Source organism: Mesoplodon mirus, assembly GCF_964341445.2.
Source record: "Mesoplodon mirus genome assembly, chromosome: 9".
Lineage (NCBI taxonomy): Eukaryota > Metazoa > Chordata > Mammalia > Artiodactyla > Ziphiidae > Mesoplodon > Mesoplodon mirus.
In genome coordinates this window covers 81,840,585-81,858,343 of record NC_138985.1, presented here as the reverse complement: position 1 = coordinate 81,858,343, position 17,759 = coordinate 81,840,585, and the positions used below count along the sequence as shown (strand labels likewise).

General features: G+C 35.0%; 1 protein-coding gene across 2 annotated transcripts in view; it reads left to right on the top strand.

Moving 5' to 3' along the window:
- Nucleotides 1–17,759, top strand: part of TFEC (transcription factor EC) — a 662,156-nt gene that overhangs the window by 628,899 nt on the left and 15,498 nt on the right. The window contains exon 7 of one of the 2 annotated variants that reach the window (XM_082631956.1): nucleotides 200–286. The exons of the other annotated variant lie outside the window; for it this stretch is intronic. Within the exon in view, the coding sequence (XP_082488082.1) occupies nucleotides 200–286 (87 nt within the window). The remainder of the gene's footprint in view (nucleotides 1–199; nucleotides 287–17,759) is intronic. 2 annotated transcript variants of the gene reach the window in all.

Genomic DNA, 17,759 nt, shown 5'->3' with positions numbered 1-17,759 from the left:
ATGCAAAGAAAAGCAACACAGATCAGAGTGTCAGGATTACTTCATTTTAAGTTCTAAGATATTCTGTGTTTTGATACACATATAATCTAAATATCCTAAAAAACTTTTAAAGATTCCTAAAATTTTTCTCTCTGAATTCAGACTGACGTGCAACTTTTATCATTATGCACAATATTCTAAATGTATTATATTTTGCTAGATGGAGGACGTTATTGAGGATATAATCGGTATGGAATCAAGTTTTAAAGAGAAAGGAACAGACTCTCCTCTGCTAATGCAAAGAACAGTAAGTGTTTCCAGACCTGAGAGGTCAATGAGATTAAAATCAATAATAGCATATGATGATAAAACAAGAAATTTCATTTGATTAATAAGTGATGTTTTCTTCTGCACTTTTGAAACAGGTACAAGATAGATAAATATTAAAAAATATTTATTGGTGCAGAAAAAAAGATACATAATTTTATTGAGGAAGATAATAGGACGTGTACTATTCTATCTATCTGTCTATCTATCTATCTACTTACCTACCTAATCTCTATAAACACCATCTAATTATATATCTAGTCTGCTATAGCATTTTCTGTGAAATCTTCAGATTTCCATTTGAAGCACAACATATCATAATACCCTCATAAGTTCATGGCTAAATTTTAACTATTTTACCATGACTAACAGCTATCAGATTCAGAGGCTCTACACCTTATAGAGGAAAGAAAAAAATTATAACAACAAAAATATAACTTTACTTCTGAGCCAATAACCAAAGGTTAAAGATGAACTGAAGAAAGGTAGAAGAGCCTCACACTACTTTAAGGCATGTAGACAGATTTCTGTGTTGAACTCACAAATTCCTGGAATAATACACAGTGAAGAGATATCTTATCTCCTATTTGATTACTATTGCCTTCTCATTGTTCATTTATTAATCTCTAGAAATGAATCTGTAAAGGGTGTGCAAGCTCTTTCTATACAGTTTGAAGGGTTGTTGGTTTGTTTGTTTATGGTTTTAGACCTTTTAGAAAACATGAGAAAAAATATGAAAGATTGTGATTTAATTGTTATTTTAAACATTTCATTTAAAGAAAGTGAATTCTGACTAGATGCTGTTCATCAGTAAATCAGTGGGCTAAGTTGTATTAATGTTAACAATGGACATTTTAAATTTAAAACTTTAAGAAAAAATTAGACAAAGCATCCCTCTTTTCTTTATTAATTCCCAAATAGACTACAAAAAGGAGAATTATCTCTTTCCTCCTTTTCTCTCGTACAAAGGACCTCCACTTTATAACAAGTCATTAATACCACTATTATCAGACAAAGATCAAATGAGGTTTAAAATCTAGTTTTTTTTTGAAGGTTTTTTGTTTGTTTTTTGCTTGTTTGTTCGTTCGTTTTTTAGAATGAAGTGACAATTCTTTCTACCTCTTCTCTCTTCAGATATCAAGCAGCATATTTATAGGAAATCTGACTAATTATCTATATAAATATGTTATTAATGCTAAGTTTCCCCATCTAATTCCACAGCATGAGGTTACTATTTTCGTAACTAGTATTCAACCTCTGGGTTTCAGGAAATGATATTAATTTCCTGCAATCTTCTCTTCCTTGTATGTGGTACTTATTTCATTGAAATTGTATATTGAAACATTCTCTTTGTCAAATTATCTTACTTGTTTTGTAGAGGTTGCATAGATTACTTATTCCGTGCAAACTGGTGACAGTGACTATTGGGAATTTGCTTTTGATATACAGAATATAAAAGATAGATACTACTGGCCTATTTGTACTTATATAAAGAAGTATCTGCTGTTGGCCAATCAACAATCATTGATAAATCAAGATCAAGATATGACCCCAAGCAGTTCAACTGACCAAATATTTATTCAATAGTTATTATATGCAAAGCACAATACGTGCACTAAGGAAACTAAAAGTTGAGTGAGACACAATTCACATACCAAGAGGCCACATGATAGTGAGGCAGTGCAGTGAGGCACACCTGAGAGGCAGGGAGGGAAAGAATATGGATCTTGGTATTAACCCAAGTTGTCAGCTAGGTATTGTGCAAGTCACTTCTCTTTATTTCACTTTCTTCTTCTGCATTATGAGAATAATTGAAAATATTTATTGCCAAAGCTATTTTTATATTAAATCTTGGTAGATGGCATATATATATATATATTTTTTAAATGCTAGTCAGAGAGTTGCCCTGGAGTTTGACTAAAGTAGAAACCATGCGAAATTGAGATATTTTTGGAATGCTTTAGGAAAAGATGATATTTGAGATACAGTTATAAAGAAAGGTTAAGATTTTAAGAGGTAGACATGAAGGCAGCAAAGTATAACAAGTTAAGAGAACAACATAAGAAAAGGCAAGAAGTCAGAAAAAAAATGTATAAGAATAGGTGGTAGAACAGAGATAGGAAATTCTGAAGGATATTTATAGTTCATGTGGATAAAAATAAAGACCTGTTAGATTCAGAGGAATGCTTTGAGTAAGCATTTTAGCTAGTGAACTTTTGGTTGTAGATGATAGAACCTGGCTTATATGGGGCTTAAGTATGAAAGGAATTTGTTGGCTCATGTCATCCACAAATTCCTAAGTAATATTGTATGTGAACATCCCTCCATAACTTTGCCTTTGTTCTGTACTGGCCTTATTCTCAGCTGTTGAGCAGACACTATCACAGCTTATTCCTAGCTATGCACACAATTCTTCCTTGCTAACCCAGTTTTTTTTCAGACATCCACTCCTTCACAAGGAAGAGGAAGTTTCTGATTAATTCAAGCCAACCCTGTTGGCCCCTTTTCCCTTGCCAGAGATTGTTTTAAGAATGAGCTTGTGTTGCAATTCTGGCAGGTTGAGCAGGTTCCTGGGGTCTTCTAGAATTTACTTCAGCCTTTAAAGGAGACCCAAGAAAGAGAAGATTTTGCCTCTCCATGATGTTGTAAGACAATGTGACTTATGTAGTCATTTTATTGCCCAGAAGGTAAATAAACTGAGGAAAAACTAAAGAAACAAAGGGAGAGGAAAATCCAAGCGGAATGCAAAGAAATACTGCTTATATGCCCCTGGAGAATTCTTTACCTATGGATTTCACACATTAAGTAAGATTTTTTTCCTTTATTTTATAAGCTAATTGTGTCAGGATTTTCTGATTGTCATAACCAAATGCATCCTGGTGGATACATTAAATCAAGCTTAAAAACTTGAGAGGAGAGCTTCCTTTCCCACTTAGTTCCAGTTAAATCTTGTGGAGCAATTTCTGTCATATATCTATCTGTCAGCCAATTGTTCTGGGTCTTGGGCCCACCCTAGAGCTGTAAATCAAGCAGCTCCACAAAACAAATTATCTAGGTTAAGAGTGAGAACCAGGAGAGCAGGAGTTGTTACCAAAATAAATGTAAATGAATTCTAGAGAGGCTAAAACAACAGATGCCCATAATGGTAAGCTTCAAAAGTGAGGATATTTATCAATAACAATAATTTTTCTTAATGTCTCACCTACTATGTCACAGGCACGTTGCTGAGTATTTTACATATTTTCTCTAGTTCTCACAGAAATTGCAGTCTTAGGGGCAATCTACCGATTGCGCTGTTAGTCACTTTGGGGTTCTTTTGCTGTGACTTTAAGCAGAAAACCTTGAGTGTAGATTTATCCCAGGACCACTGCATATAGGCTTAATTAAAAATCATGTTCTAACTTCTGTTGGTGGAAAGCTTGGAAGCTGCTAAGGGGTAGCTTGCACCACTTGTGGTGGTCCTTCACATTTCCCCAGATTGAATGGAATAGTTCAAGGTTTTCACAGATCAATTTAGCCCAGGTATTTCTGACCCAGAAATGAATATTGAGTGATTAGTGACTAGACTCAGAATAATTAAGCAGAAGTTACCTCTCAATTTCTATTTGACCAAGAGAGCTAGGCAACTGTCAATTAGTTCTTACTGCAACAATTTTGTAAATTGGACTGAAAAGACCCAAAGTGCAAGAAACATTCAGTGAAATCAGTTGTATTTTCATCAATACCTTAACCTCTCAGTTTCTCAGTCTCCTTCGTGTCAATGGTATTTTTCTCCTTCCTATCCAGCCATCCCTTCACATGATGATATCTTAGATCTTGTTATTATGTATTTCTCTATCCTATAACATTTTTATTTCATACTTTTTGACCATTACATTCTGTTTTTCAGTGCACCTACTCTAATGTTCTTACTTCACCAATTGCTCAAGTTTGTGGAGACTCCAAATCAATTGACTCTACCACTCTATCAATTATTTCTCACTCATGACATTTTTTTGATATAGAATATGTTTATTATACATAATCTAGGTATATTGAGTATAAAATAACTATCAGTACAAATAATTACACACACACATTATTAGGGTTAAGCATCAGGTTAGGATTTTTGTATCTCAAAGACTTGTGTTGTGCGACTTCTCGGTCTGTTTTCCAGATGATCGCCATTCTCAGATACAACGTTTGCAAATCAGTGTCTTCTCACATTCGGTCCACTGCCTCTTTCGTCATGCATACGCTTACCTGTTCTGTTGAAAACCTTTTCAGTCACCTGGAGCCCCAACTGGGTTTATTGTGCTTCTCTTTCCCTTGCTTGAGGACACCAATCCACAAACATGATTGTAAGACTGAGGTCCAAGAACGCAGTACCTATGGGTTTCTTCTAGGCCTGGCCTGGCTTCAGGTTTTACGTTGCAGTAGTCGATTTGGTGTGAGTTTCTTGTTGTAGGTGGCATGAGAAAGGAATCCATTGTGATGCTCGTGCATGGAGCAGTCCTTTTCCCCAACACCATTCATTGCACAGGCTATCGTGTCCCCATGGGACCTTCTCACCTCCTTTGTCAGAGATGAGTAGACACACAAGCGTGGCTTTCTTTCTGGGCTCTCCTTTCTCCTCCATGGATCTATGTGGATGTCTTGTGTGCCTATACCATGATGTCTTGATGATGGCAGGTTGGCAGACTAGTTGGAAATCAGGCGGTGTGGGAAGTCCGAAGTCTGTGCTTCTGTCTGAAGAGCATATTGACACTCTCTAGGTTCTTTTGTGTTTCCAGATGCATTTTGGAATTCTTGGTTGTACTTGTCTGAGAAAATCCATGGGTATTTTGAGAGGAATGGCATTGCATCTCTGGATTGCCCTGGGAGTGTGGAATCATTTCCACAAGACGGACTTTTCTGATCCATGAGCACCACCTATCTTTCCATGTTGCGTGTGTATCGTTTTCATTTTCTTTCATTGGTATGTCTCTCGTCCAGTTTTCTGAGTTACGGGTCTTATAGGTCATGGGTTAGATGGACTCCTAGGTTCTTACCGTCATTGTCCACAGTGTTCTCTTCTTCCTTCCTCATTCGGATAGTTTGTTGTGAGTGTACAGAAAGGCAACCGATTTCTGTAGTGTCGATGAAGTTTCTACCCTGCAATCGAACTGAGTTTCCTGACGAGTTTTGTTCTGTTTTGTTCTGTTTTCTTTTGGGGGCAGAGGGGGGCACCTTCAGCATTCTCTGTGCAGAGAATCAGGTCCATTGGACTCTTTCCTCTGCCGTTGGATACCTCTTCTTTCTTTTTTCCATGCCATTAATATGGTGAGGATTTCCTCCACCTTGGAAAATGAAAGCGGCCAGTGTAGAGTTGGGCGTATGCAATAACCGGCCCCCTTCTCCTTCCTCTGTCTCTATCTCTCTGAGACCTCCAGGAAGGGCAGGACAAGCCAGGGCTGCATATAGCTCAGCTCGGTGAGCTGGATCGCTGTTTGTCTGCCCCTCCGTCCAGGGCGTAATTTGCTCTACCATCTGTGGCCGGGGGTGTGGTCATGCGGGGTTGGGGGTCCCATCAGCCTTTTCCCTCTTTGAACCAATCTTTTCTTCGTTATGTGTTGGCAAACTGCAGTCCACCAGATGGGTTGTCTGAGGCCAGCCTTTGGTTCGGGCCGAACACCAGCCTCTGGGGGTCACCCTATGGTGCCCAGCATACAGCCCACCCTGCTCACCTTTGTGCTCCAACTGCTGTACTCTGGGTCCTCCAGCTGACACTGGGGGAAGCGTGGCATGGTGCTCCAGGTCAGTGCCAGCTGTGCTGTGCTCTTTTCAAAGCCCGGGATTGGGTCCCGTGGACCTCTGGGCCCTGGTTCCAGAGAACCCTCCATGGCCACACTCACCCGGAGCCCACGCTGGCCCTCGTGGGCAGTGGGGGCAGGGGGAGGGTGGGCTGCCCCGGCCCCTCACTCATGACATTTTGACAATTTCTTTCTTAACCTATTCTTGGTCAAGTACTATAACCATTTCTCTTGTGAACACTCTTAGCATATACCCGTTTTTCTTCATTTTATTCTCCTAACAAAAGCCAAACCATGATTAAACTTATTTTTCATCTTACTCCACATCTTCACCTGAGTAGCTGAATGGATAAAATTTTACCACATTGCTCGTAGTACTCACCTCCAATACATCACCAAAATTTCATAGGGGCTTTCACTACTACCAGACAATACTACAGCTATTCCTTGATGAAAATTCTCATTAATTAAGACAACATTATACTTTCTCTTCTCTTCTCAAATCTCCACCATTCCCCATCCATTCTCCATTTTCTAGCTGATTTCTCTTTCACAACATACTTCAGAGAGAAAATATATGCTGTCAGATTAGAACTTACTTGTTAGCTTTGCATCACAAATTCTATAAGACCACCTGCATCTGTTTTGATTTTCTCTGCCATCCCTTCTGTTAGAATAGAATTGTCCCAGCTCATAATCTGAAGCCAGCCCAACTACTTGTGTCCTAGCTCTCACAAATTCTTACCTTCTCAAGCACTTTCCCTCTCTAAATAGCAACTCCTCCTATATCATCAGTCTATTCTGATGTATTGAATTATAAATATCAGCATTACACTTGTCTTTACTAAGATTCCCCCAAAATAAAACCAAATCAAACAACTCCCTTTGAATGCAGTTCCTCTCCAGCAACCACACCATTTCCTGACTACCTACCCCTCAAAACTCTCTCTGCTTCCATTTCCTTACCTCCCATTCTCTACTCTCCAATACAGCTGTTGCCCTTACAATTCTAAAAGAGCTCTTAAAACCAACCAATACCAAAGCCAATAGTAAATTCTCCATTCTCACCAGGCTTGGTTTCTTTGTGGCAGTAGCCATGGTTGACCACTCCCTCCTTCTTGAAGTATTATCTGGGATTCTGTAGCACCATATTTTTTTGGCTTTTCACCCACCTTACTGGTTCTTTCTCCTCTAATAGACATCTACATGCTAAAGTTCTCCCAGGCTTAGACTTCAGTCCTCTTTTCTCACATATCTATACATTCTGTTGGTGATCTCAACCCTTCTCCAGCCTAGCTGTCTCCCCTAATGCTAGATTCGTATGTCCTACTGCTACCCTAACATGATTTGTGCTTCCAACAGACATCTCAAACCTAATCTGACTGAAAAGAAGTTTTTGTCCCCCTCCTTATCCATCTAGAACCAACACCCTCCAAAATAAGTAATTCTTCTTCTCTCTCTTACTTCCACACAACCACATTTATCAGTATGTCCTCCTACTCAGCATCCCAGATTTCCTGAATCTCACAGCTTATCAGCTCCTCTACTAAAACCCTTTTCCAGGCTATGATCATCTCTCACTTGAATTTCAGAACTAACCTCTCTGCTACTTCTTTCCCCCTTAGAGCTGTTGATCACACAGCAGCCAGAATGATCTTCACAAAGCAAAAATCAGATCCTGTTTCTCTGATTGCTGAGCATTCTGTTAACTTCCTGAAATCCTCAGAATATAACCAAGACACTTTTCCATAGTCAGCACTTCCCTTTAACTTTAGGTTCTGGTCTTGATAGCCTTCTTCCTACTTCTTGAATATGACATGCATATTATCATGTTAGGACCATTGAATTTCCTTTTTTGAGCTTGGAATGATTTTGTCCCACATCTTTGCATGACAATCTCTTTATGCCTCAGATCTTTAGTCAATATCAACTTGTCAGAGAATTCTTCCACAATCACCCTATTTGGAAGACCCCATCCCACACTTCCTAAATCAATATCTTATTTAATTCCCTGGGACACTTAGGATTAGAGTTACAAAAATTATCTTGTTTTTAATTTTATTTACCTATTTATTGTGTGCTCCCACCCTTAAAATATAAACTCCTGGAAGCTGGTGATCTTGTCTGTCTTGTTCACTGCTGTGTCCCTAAAGCCTAAAAGAGTGACCTGTTCATTATTTTATTCTCAGCACCCAGCACAAATGTCTAACACACCATAGGTGCTCAGCAAATGCATATGAAATAAATACTTTAACATTCACACACAATATTTTAAAAAATTGTTCCCATTATACATTACCATTTAGGAAATTTTTTAATGGCTAAAATCAGGAGCAATAAGGATAACAACAATAATAATAGCTACTATGCCTTGGGTACTTGCTATGTGACAAGGATTGTGCAAAACACTTTTCATGAAAATTTAATCACCACAACAAACATATGAGATAGAGACTATTATTACAGATTATCATTTTACAAATGAGGAAAGAGGCTTAGAGAAGTTCAGTAACTCACTCAAGTTCATATAGTTAGTGAATGGCAGGAGAGGGGTTTGAATCCAATCCTGTATGACACCAAATGCAACAATCTTACCCACTCTGCTGTGCTAGCAGCCTCAGAAGGAAACCATTTCATAGAATTGTAGAATCTTAGAATCTGAAGGGACCTTAGCCTGATCCGATCCTCTGTCACATTCCAGCCAAAGGATTGTTTAGCCTCTGAGTTTAAATCTGTCTCCCTATAATTTCTACCCTTTAGTCTTAGTTTCACCTCTCCCTTTCAGAGATATGGTTGTGCACAGTAACTCATTTCTTTTATCATAGATGGGTATTTTTCAATCAAGTGTTTGTAAATGCTGGTGGCATTTGACAATCTCAGTATACTGTTATAGTTCAAGACTATTTCAGAGACAAGGATTGAGTAAATATTAACAACCCCCTGTGCTTGGTTGGAACTTGAAAGGACTGCATAACACCAACAAGCAAGCTTTTGTCAATCACAATCTGGAGCAGATTAGACTTAAAGTCCAAGGAAGAACCAAAGTTCACCTTAGAAGTTTCTGCACAGCTCTCCCAGTTATTGCTTGCAAGTGTAAGGAAAAGAAAATGATGAAGGAGAAAGAGAAAACCATTGCTATTGTGAAGGTTATAGACACTTCAAAGTTAAAACTGGTGAGCAAGTGCATTTTGGAATTCTTTCAATGTTTGGAGATGAAACCACCTTAAATACTGAATTTAAACTTTATAAACTAATAGTCAATAAAATAAGGTATGTAGAAGTTGAGCATTGAAAAGTGTAACATATAATCTCCTGTACTGACAAGCTTGTTTACTTACAAGATAGTTTTTAATGCTTTGGCTACAGTAAAAATATTTTTATAGTCTATTTAGTTTAAAAAATTGTTAAAAATAATGTTATATTGTGACCTTTTTATCAAAAAGTGAAGGTTCTACTAATTATTTGTTGCAGCATTTACATTTGGTACTAAACAGATTATATATATATAAAGTGTATGATGCAAAAGCATTTATTATGTTACCATTCTCTGTTTTGTATTTTATCTTTTCTATTTGCTTTATGAACCAGCTGGTCAAGGACAGGAATCTCCCACTCCCACCCAACAGATTATTTTTATTCACTTATAATAGAATGAAAAAAAAAACTCAGTGGGATTTCTCTTTTCAATGTTTATCATTCAAACCTCATAGCCCTGCTTCAGCAAATAAAATAAAGTTAGGGGGAGATCAATTGTACATGTCCTAAAACTGGAAAAATCTAGTTTACTATGTTTAAAGGTAAACTAGAGGAAAGAATAAATACACAAAAGGAAAGAAAATATTCCCTTAAATGCCAGTTTTTATGTAGGCTTACATTGTGTGATATATGCTCTCCTACAGTGTTCACTCTTTATTCCTAAAGTTTATCTTCTTTCTATGCCTACAATTCTAATAGTCTCAAGCTCAATTTTGCCATTTTGCATTCACAGTAAATGTCTTCAGAGAAAAGCAAAATAGAGGATCCAAACAACTCAAAATCCCCTCACTTCCCCATGAAACTCACACTAAATATTTGATATAGATATAGACATATAGATATCACACATATACATCTATGTATGGGTTTAGAAGTTTTTCTTCTTTTAGTCTCTATACTGAAAAATTGTCTGGAAATATATGTATATATATACATGATTTTACTTCCTTTTTTGTATTTATAATGAGATTATCTGGTAGATAGATACATCACACACACACCACACACACCCATATATAATATACATAATACATATATGCATATTATATGTATGTATGCATATACACAAATGCACATGTATGTATCTCCAGGAAATTCTCAGGGTTTTACATAATCAGTTTTCAGAAACATGATGAGTGTTCCTGGGTACTATAGTACCCTCTCTCTTGCTGAGTGAATATAAATGAAGAGGGGTAAAACAATAAAAATGAATTGAATTATTGAATTTGTGGTCAAGTTTCCTCATACTATAGCATTTTGGTGAAGAAAAAAATTAAGCCAGGTTGCCCTAGGGAGAGTGTTGGAGATGGTTTGGACCTTAAGTTGAGCCTGAGAGAGTAGGTTGTAGTTTGATACTTAAAGAAAAGGTGAGGACATTTGAGGTGCAGAAAATAGCAGTGGGAAAGAATAAAACTGAGAAAAATATTCTCCAATGGCCTCCAACTTTTTTGAGTTTTCAAAACACTTCTTACTATTAAAAGTGTTAAGGCAGGAGCCCTTCCACAATAGGATAGGTAGTAAAGAATCCAGCCTCTGTGTTAGACGGACCTAGGTTTTAATCTCAAGTCTTTTATTTATTACAACTGTATGATCTTGAGATAAGTACTTAATTTTTCAGAGTTTTAATTATTTATATTTAAAATGGGAACTATGAGACTTCACTCACAAAGTTATTATAAAGATTACCTGAGAAGCTGTTATTTGTTATTACTATGAAACATGCTTATCTGAATATCTGGCATATAATAAATACTCAACTATCTATGATGTTGCATATATATATTATGATATTGCTTGTATTTTATTATCTTTTAAAAATTCTCCATATGCGGATTCATAGGTTCCATTTGGCAACATTCTATCCTCTTGCCTCTTCCCTCCCACTGGAGTGGGAGATCTATTTTTACAAGCTGTGACATAGTCTACATATGTGTATGTGGTGATGAGAAATCTTTCAGAACTTGAGAGTAGTGGGAAATAATGTTGACCAGATAATGTGGGGCCATTTAATGAGATTTTGAAAGCTGGACACAAGGGTTTGAACTTAATATATGAGTTAAAGGGGAGAGGTTTAAATTTTAGGTTTTTGAGCTGGGAGAGATCAGAAAAAAGTTTTATTTTTTAAAACATGAGTTGGTTTGAGAGGAACAGTTGGAAACTAACTGAGAAGGATGGAGGGCTACTAGAGCGAGGGACATAACTTAAGCTGAAGGCCCTGAGGATCTTGAGATACGAGGATAGGGAAGAAAATTTAAACTGACCAATGATTTAAAAGAAAAAAACGTCATAACTGGGTAATAGATTGGACTTAGTACATGGAGAGGGAAGAGGCCAAAACAGTCAGAAAAAACTTATGTGGAATTTAGGTCAGATCATTTATGCTGCCCTTTACTGTATTTGGCCTGAGAGTAAAAGGTTATATGAATATTTATACAATAATTTTGGACCCAGATTTTATTTTCTCATAGGGAAGCACTGATTTTAAACACAGGCAAAGCTATATTTTTCTATTATTGAAAGTTATTGTCCTCTCACAAACTAAGAATTTTATAATAAATGGGATTGAATTTTATCAGATACTTTTTTTAAATCTATTGAGATGATCATAGAGTTTTTCTCTTTTAACGTCATAAAATATATTTATGGGAAATCCAACTTGATTATGGTAAGTTACCTTGTTTATATGCTCTTGAATTCAAATTACTAATAATATTTTGCTTAAGATTTATAGAATGAATGAAATGGGTCTATAATATTTGTTTCTCATAATGTTTTCATATGGTTTCAGTCTCAATGAATTGGAACATATTCTCTCTTGTCTCTATTGTCTGGAAATGTTTGTACAAAATTGAGATGGTATGTTTCTTGAAAATGTGACAGTTTTGCCCATAAAACTGTTTAGTCCAGATATTTTCTTGTGTAATATGTTTAAAGCTTGTTTTGATTTCTTCAGTAATCATATGACTATTCAAGGCTATTAATTACTTGTGTAGTAAGTTCTACCAAATAATACTTCTCTAGAAATTTATGTATTTTTCCTAAGCATTCACAGTCATTGGAAAATTATTATAGGTAATCTCTGTTATTATCTTTTTTATTGTGGTAAAACATGTATAACATAAAATTTGCTATTATAAACATTTTAAAGTGTACAATTCAGTGGCATAACATAGATTCACAATGTTGTGCAACCATTACCACTATACATTCCCAGAGCTTTTTCATTCTTCCAAACAGAAACCGTGAACCCATTAAACAATAACTCCCCATTTTCCCTTACCTCCAGCCCTTAGTAACCTCTATTCTCCTTTCTTCCTGCATAAATTTGCCTATTCTAGGTACCTCATGTAAGTGGAATCATACAATATTTGTCCTTTTCTATCGGCTTATTTCACTTAGCATAACGTTTTCAAGATTCATACATGTTGTAACATGTATCCGTACTTCATTACCTTTTATGGCTGAATAATATCCCATTATATGTATATATCATGTTTTATTTATCCATTCATCTATTGATGGACATTTGGATTGTTTCTATCCTTTGGCTCTTTAATGCTTCTATGGACATTGGTGTGCAAATATCTGTTTGAGTATCTGCTTTCAACTCTTACTGGTATATACCTAGAGGTGAGAAATTGTTGGTCATATGCTAATTTTATATTTAACTTTTGAAGAACTGTCATACTGTTTTCCACGGTGGCTGCATCATTTCACATTCTCAGTGGCAATGAACAAGGGTAACATTTTTTCCATAGCTTCACCAACATGTTTTCCCTTCTTTCTTTTCTTTTTTTTTTTTTTGCGGTACACGGGCCTCTCACTGTTGTGGCCTCTCCCATTGCGGAGCACAGGCTCCGGACGCGCAGGCTCAGCGGCCATGGCTCACGGGCCTAGCTCTCCACGGCATGTGGGATCTTCCCAGACCAGGGCACGAACCCATGTCCCCTGCATCGGCAGGCGGACCCTCAACCACTGCGCCACCAGGGAAGCCCTCCTTTCTTTTAATAATAGTCATCTTAATGAGTGTGAAGTTGTAAAACATTGTGGTATTGATTTATATTTCCCTAATGACTAATGATGTTGAGTATCTTTCAATGTCCTTATTGGTCATTTGTGTATCTTTTTCAGAGAAACGTCTATTCAAGTACTTTGCTCATTTTTTAAATTGGATTGTTTTTCTTGTTGTTTTTGTGAGTCATAGGAGTTTATTTTATGGAGTCTAGATATTAATCTCTGAACAGATATGTGATTTGCAAGTAATTTCTCCCATTTTGTGAGTTGTCCTTTCACTCTCTTGATAGTGTCCTTTGATGTACAAAAGTTTTAAATTTTGATGAAGTCCAATTTATCTGTTTTGCTTGTTGTTGTTGCCTGTAATTTTGATATCATATACAAAAAATCATCACCAAACCCAATATCATGAAGATTTTCCCTCATCTTTTCTTCTAGGAGTGTTATAGCCTTAACTTTTATGTTTAAGTCATTGATCCATTTTGAGAAATTTTTGTTTATGGTGTAAGAATCCAACCTCACCTTTTGCATGTGGCTATCTACTTTCTCAAGATCGTTTGTTGAAAAAGCTGTCTTGGTCTTGGCACTCTTATCAAAAATCATTTGACCATATATTTGAGGACTAATTTCTGGGCTCTCTATTCCACTCTCTACGTCTGTCTTCATGTCAGTACCACACTGTTTTGATTATTGTTGCTTTATAGTGAGCTTTGAAATATGGAAATTTGAGTCTTCCAACTTTGTTCTCTTTCAAAATTTTTTTGCTATTCAGGGTCCCTTGAGATTCCATATGAGTTTTAATATGGGTTTTTCTATTTCTGCAAAAACCACTGTTAGGATTTTAATAGGGTTTGGATTGCATCTGTAGATTGCTCTGGGTAGAACTGTCATCTTAACAATATTAAGTCTTCTTGTCAAAAAACATGGGATATCTTTCCATTTATTTATATCTTCTTTAATTTCTTTAAGCAATGTTTTTTTAGTTTTCAGTGTCTAAGTCTTTTCCTCCTTGGGTAAATTTATTCCCAAATATTTTATTCTTTTTAATGTTATTGTAAATGGAATTGACTTCTTAATATCCTTTTCAGATTGTTCTTTGTTAGTGTGTAAAGATGCAACATATTTTTGCATGTTGATTTTGTACCCTGCAACTTTGTTGAATTCAGTTATTAGCTTTCATACTTGTGTGTGTGTGTGTGTCTGTGTGTGTGTGTGTAGCCTCATGATTTTCTAAATATAGGATCATATCATCTGTGAACAAAATCATTTTACTTACTCTTTTCCAGTTTGGATGACTTTCTTTTCCATGCCTAATTGCTCTGGCTAGGACTTCCAACACTATGTTAAAAAGAAGTGACGAATGAAAGTGGGTGGTATCCCAGTCTTGTCTGTTCCTGATCCTTGAGGAAAAAAAACTTATAAATTTCAACTTGTACTGTGGTTATATCCTCCTTTCATTTAAGATATCATTTGTTTAGTCTTCATTCTTTTTAATCAGTCTTGTAAGAGGCATGTCAAGTTTGTTAACTGAAAAAACAAAACAAAACTTGTCTTTTGCATTGTTTTGTTTTTCACTGATTTATGATATTATATTACTATCTGTTCTACTTGCTTTGGGTTTATTTGGTTATTCTAACTTTTGAGAAATTTACTTAGTTTATCAAATTTCAAATTTTTATCTATTTTTTCTCATATTTAAGGGTATAAATTTCCTTCAAAGCATTACTTTGCCATATTCCAGAAGTTTCTTTATGTGAGTTTTCAGTATCTTTCATTTATTTTTAAATTACATTAAGATTTGGTCTTTACTCTTGAGTCACTTAAGAATTTCTAAATATATAGGAAATCAAGGACTCTGTGAAATGTTTGAAGTTTTTTTTGGGGGGGGGAGTTGGTTTTAGTATTTTTTCTGAGTACCTGATCAATACTTATGTACGTTCCTTACGTACTTGGAAAACTGTGTGTCCTCTAATTTGTAGATGTGGAACTATATACGTGTACTAGGCCAAGACTTTACTTTTATTGTCACATCTAGAACATTACCGATTATTTTTGTCTACTTGACTTTTCAAAAAACAGGGAGAAATGTGTTGAAATCTCCCAATATGTTGATGGATTTATTAATTTCTCCTTGTAGTTACAAATATTTTGTTTCATATTTTGAGGTTTTTCTATTAGGTACAAGCCTGCTCATAATTGCTGTGCCTTTTTGGATAATTGAATTCTTTATTATTAGATAGTGACTCTCTCTAGCCCTAATTTTTCTAATTTTAAAGCCTATTTTCTCTGATATTAATGTAGTTCACTGGTTTCCTATGGTTATAATTTGCTGGACATATCTTTTCCCATCTTTTAACTTTCAATCTTTTGTGTCCTTTTGCAACGTAGCAGTGTCTCTTGTAAGCTACATAGATCTAGATACTGTCTTTTTAGCCAAACTGTCAACCTTTTAGCTGAGGAGTTTGACCTATTTACATTGATTGTTCTTATTGATATATTTTCATCTGTTTCTCTCATCTTATTTTATTATTTAAGTGAGTCCTATATTTTAATATGTTTTTCTTTCGTACTTTTTTTTACCACTTTCACATCCATGGGCTTTTTTACTACTCCAATCCAATCATACTGATATTATCTACACTTTAATAGTGAGTTATATGGTTATACATTTCATTTTATCTTTGATTTTGATTCCCTTCTTCTTTTTTAGACTACAACCACTTTACCAAGATATTTGATTATTTTTTATGACATTTTATTATATCATATTTACTTCATCCAAAACTGTTTTCAGTGTTAGTCTTTGAGGGTAAATATTCTTAAGCATTTTATACCTCTAAGAATATTTTTCATCATGACCTCATATGTGGATGATATTTGGGCTGGATATAAAACTCTGTATTTTAAGTCCTTTTCTTTAAACATTTGAAAAATACTGATTCACTTTCTTCTTTCATCCATTTTTCTATTGAAAAATTTTATGTTAATCAGATTCTTGTTCCTTTGAGCATAATCTTCTCTTTTTCTCTTTAGGCTTTTCGATCTTTCTCTTTGTCATTGTATACTCTTAAATTTCACTATAATGTGTCTGGGTGTAGGTTTTTCTTCTTTGATATTCTATAGGCCCTTTGATTTTTAAATCAAAATAAAACAATGATAAAATAAGATGAGATAGAATAAAAGACTTTTTGGTCTTTTATTTAGAGTTAATTCTAGGAAATGCATCTCCATTATTTCTTAAAATGTATTCTTCCTTCCAGCTTTATTTATTCTTTCTCTCTGAGAGTCCTAATACCTGTCTGTATTTTAGTTCTAATAATTCTATCCTACATACTAATTAGATTTTCTTTCGTATGTTTTGTTTCTTGGTTCTTTTCATCACCCTCCTGAGAGATTACTTTAATTTGGTAATTCCTTTATTTCTTTCTAAGTGTATGCATTATGCTGTTTTTCCATAGTTTTCTTTTGTTCAAGTATTATATTTTCATGGCTCCTATTTCTGCTTCATCACTTCAGCCATTTTATGCTTTCTTGTTATTATTTTATATTATAAATTATTACAAGTTATTTTATATTATAAAGATATTACAAGTATCTTTATTTCTTTTAGAATGTACACTAGGTCAATTTAAAAAACTTGGTTTCATGTGATCTTTTAGTTTTTATTTCTAAAATTTTTCCTTTTGATGTTATTTCTAACACTCCATATTGTTTAAACTTTTAAAATAGTCATTTTCCTCTAACGTTTTGATATGTTGACCTGTGAGCTAATTTTCTTTAGGGAATATTGGCTACTCTGAAAAGTAGTGTTATGTGTGGTAAGGCCAGGGCTCAGTCCACTTAAGTCTCTATGATCTTAGTAATGAGATGTGACTAAAATCTAGGGTAGAGAATCTTGGACATCAGGAACCACTGTCAATCACTTCTCACTTCAAAGCAACTTCTTAGATCAGGAGTTCACTTTTTTCTACTGGAAAGAAGAAATGTCTTGAGGAGTATGTTTTACCTTGTTGAAAATATTTTATAATAAATTCTTTATTAGATGTCTTTAAAATTTTTGAGTTTATTTCTAATAATAATACTTCCCTATTGTTATGTCAATGATTTTGCTTTTCTGAAAAAGTAACCTTTGTTTTAACCAGAATAATAAATACTTCTTCATAAAATATCTATCCAGTTGCCTACTACTCTATAAAATAAAGCTAAGACTTAGACCTTAATACCTAAGTAACTTATACCTTTAAAAAAAGTAGTTATAATTTTGCTTTGTAAGCCTTTTCCAATGTCTATGTAATCTTTAAATTTTCACTAACACTGTACCCTTATATCTTTTAATGGAGAAAAGGCTCTTTAGATTATATGAGATGTATTACATACTTTGAAATTGAAACCAATTGTTTAATGATATTCAAA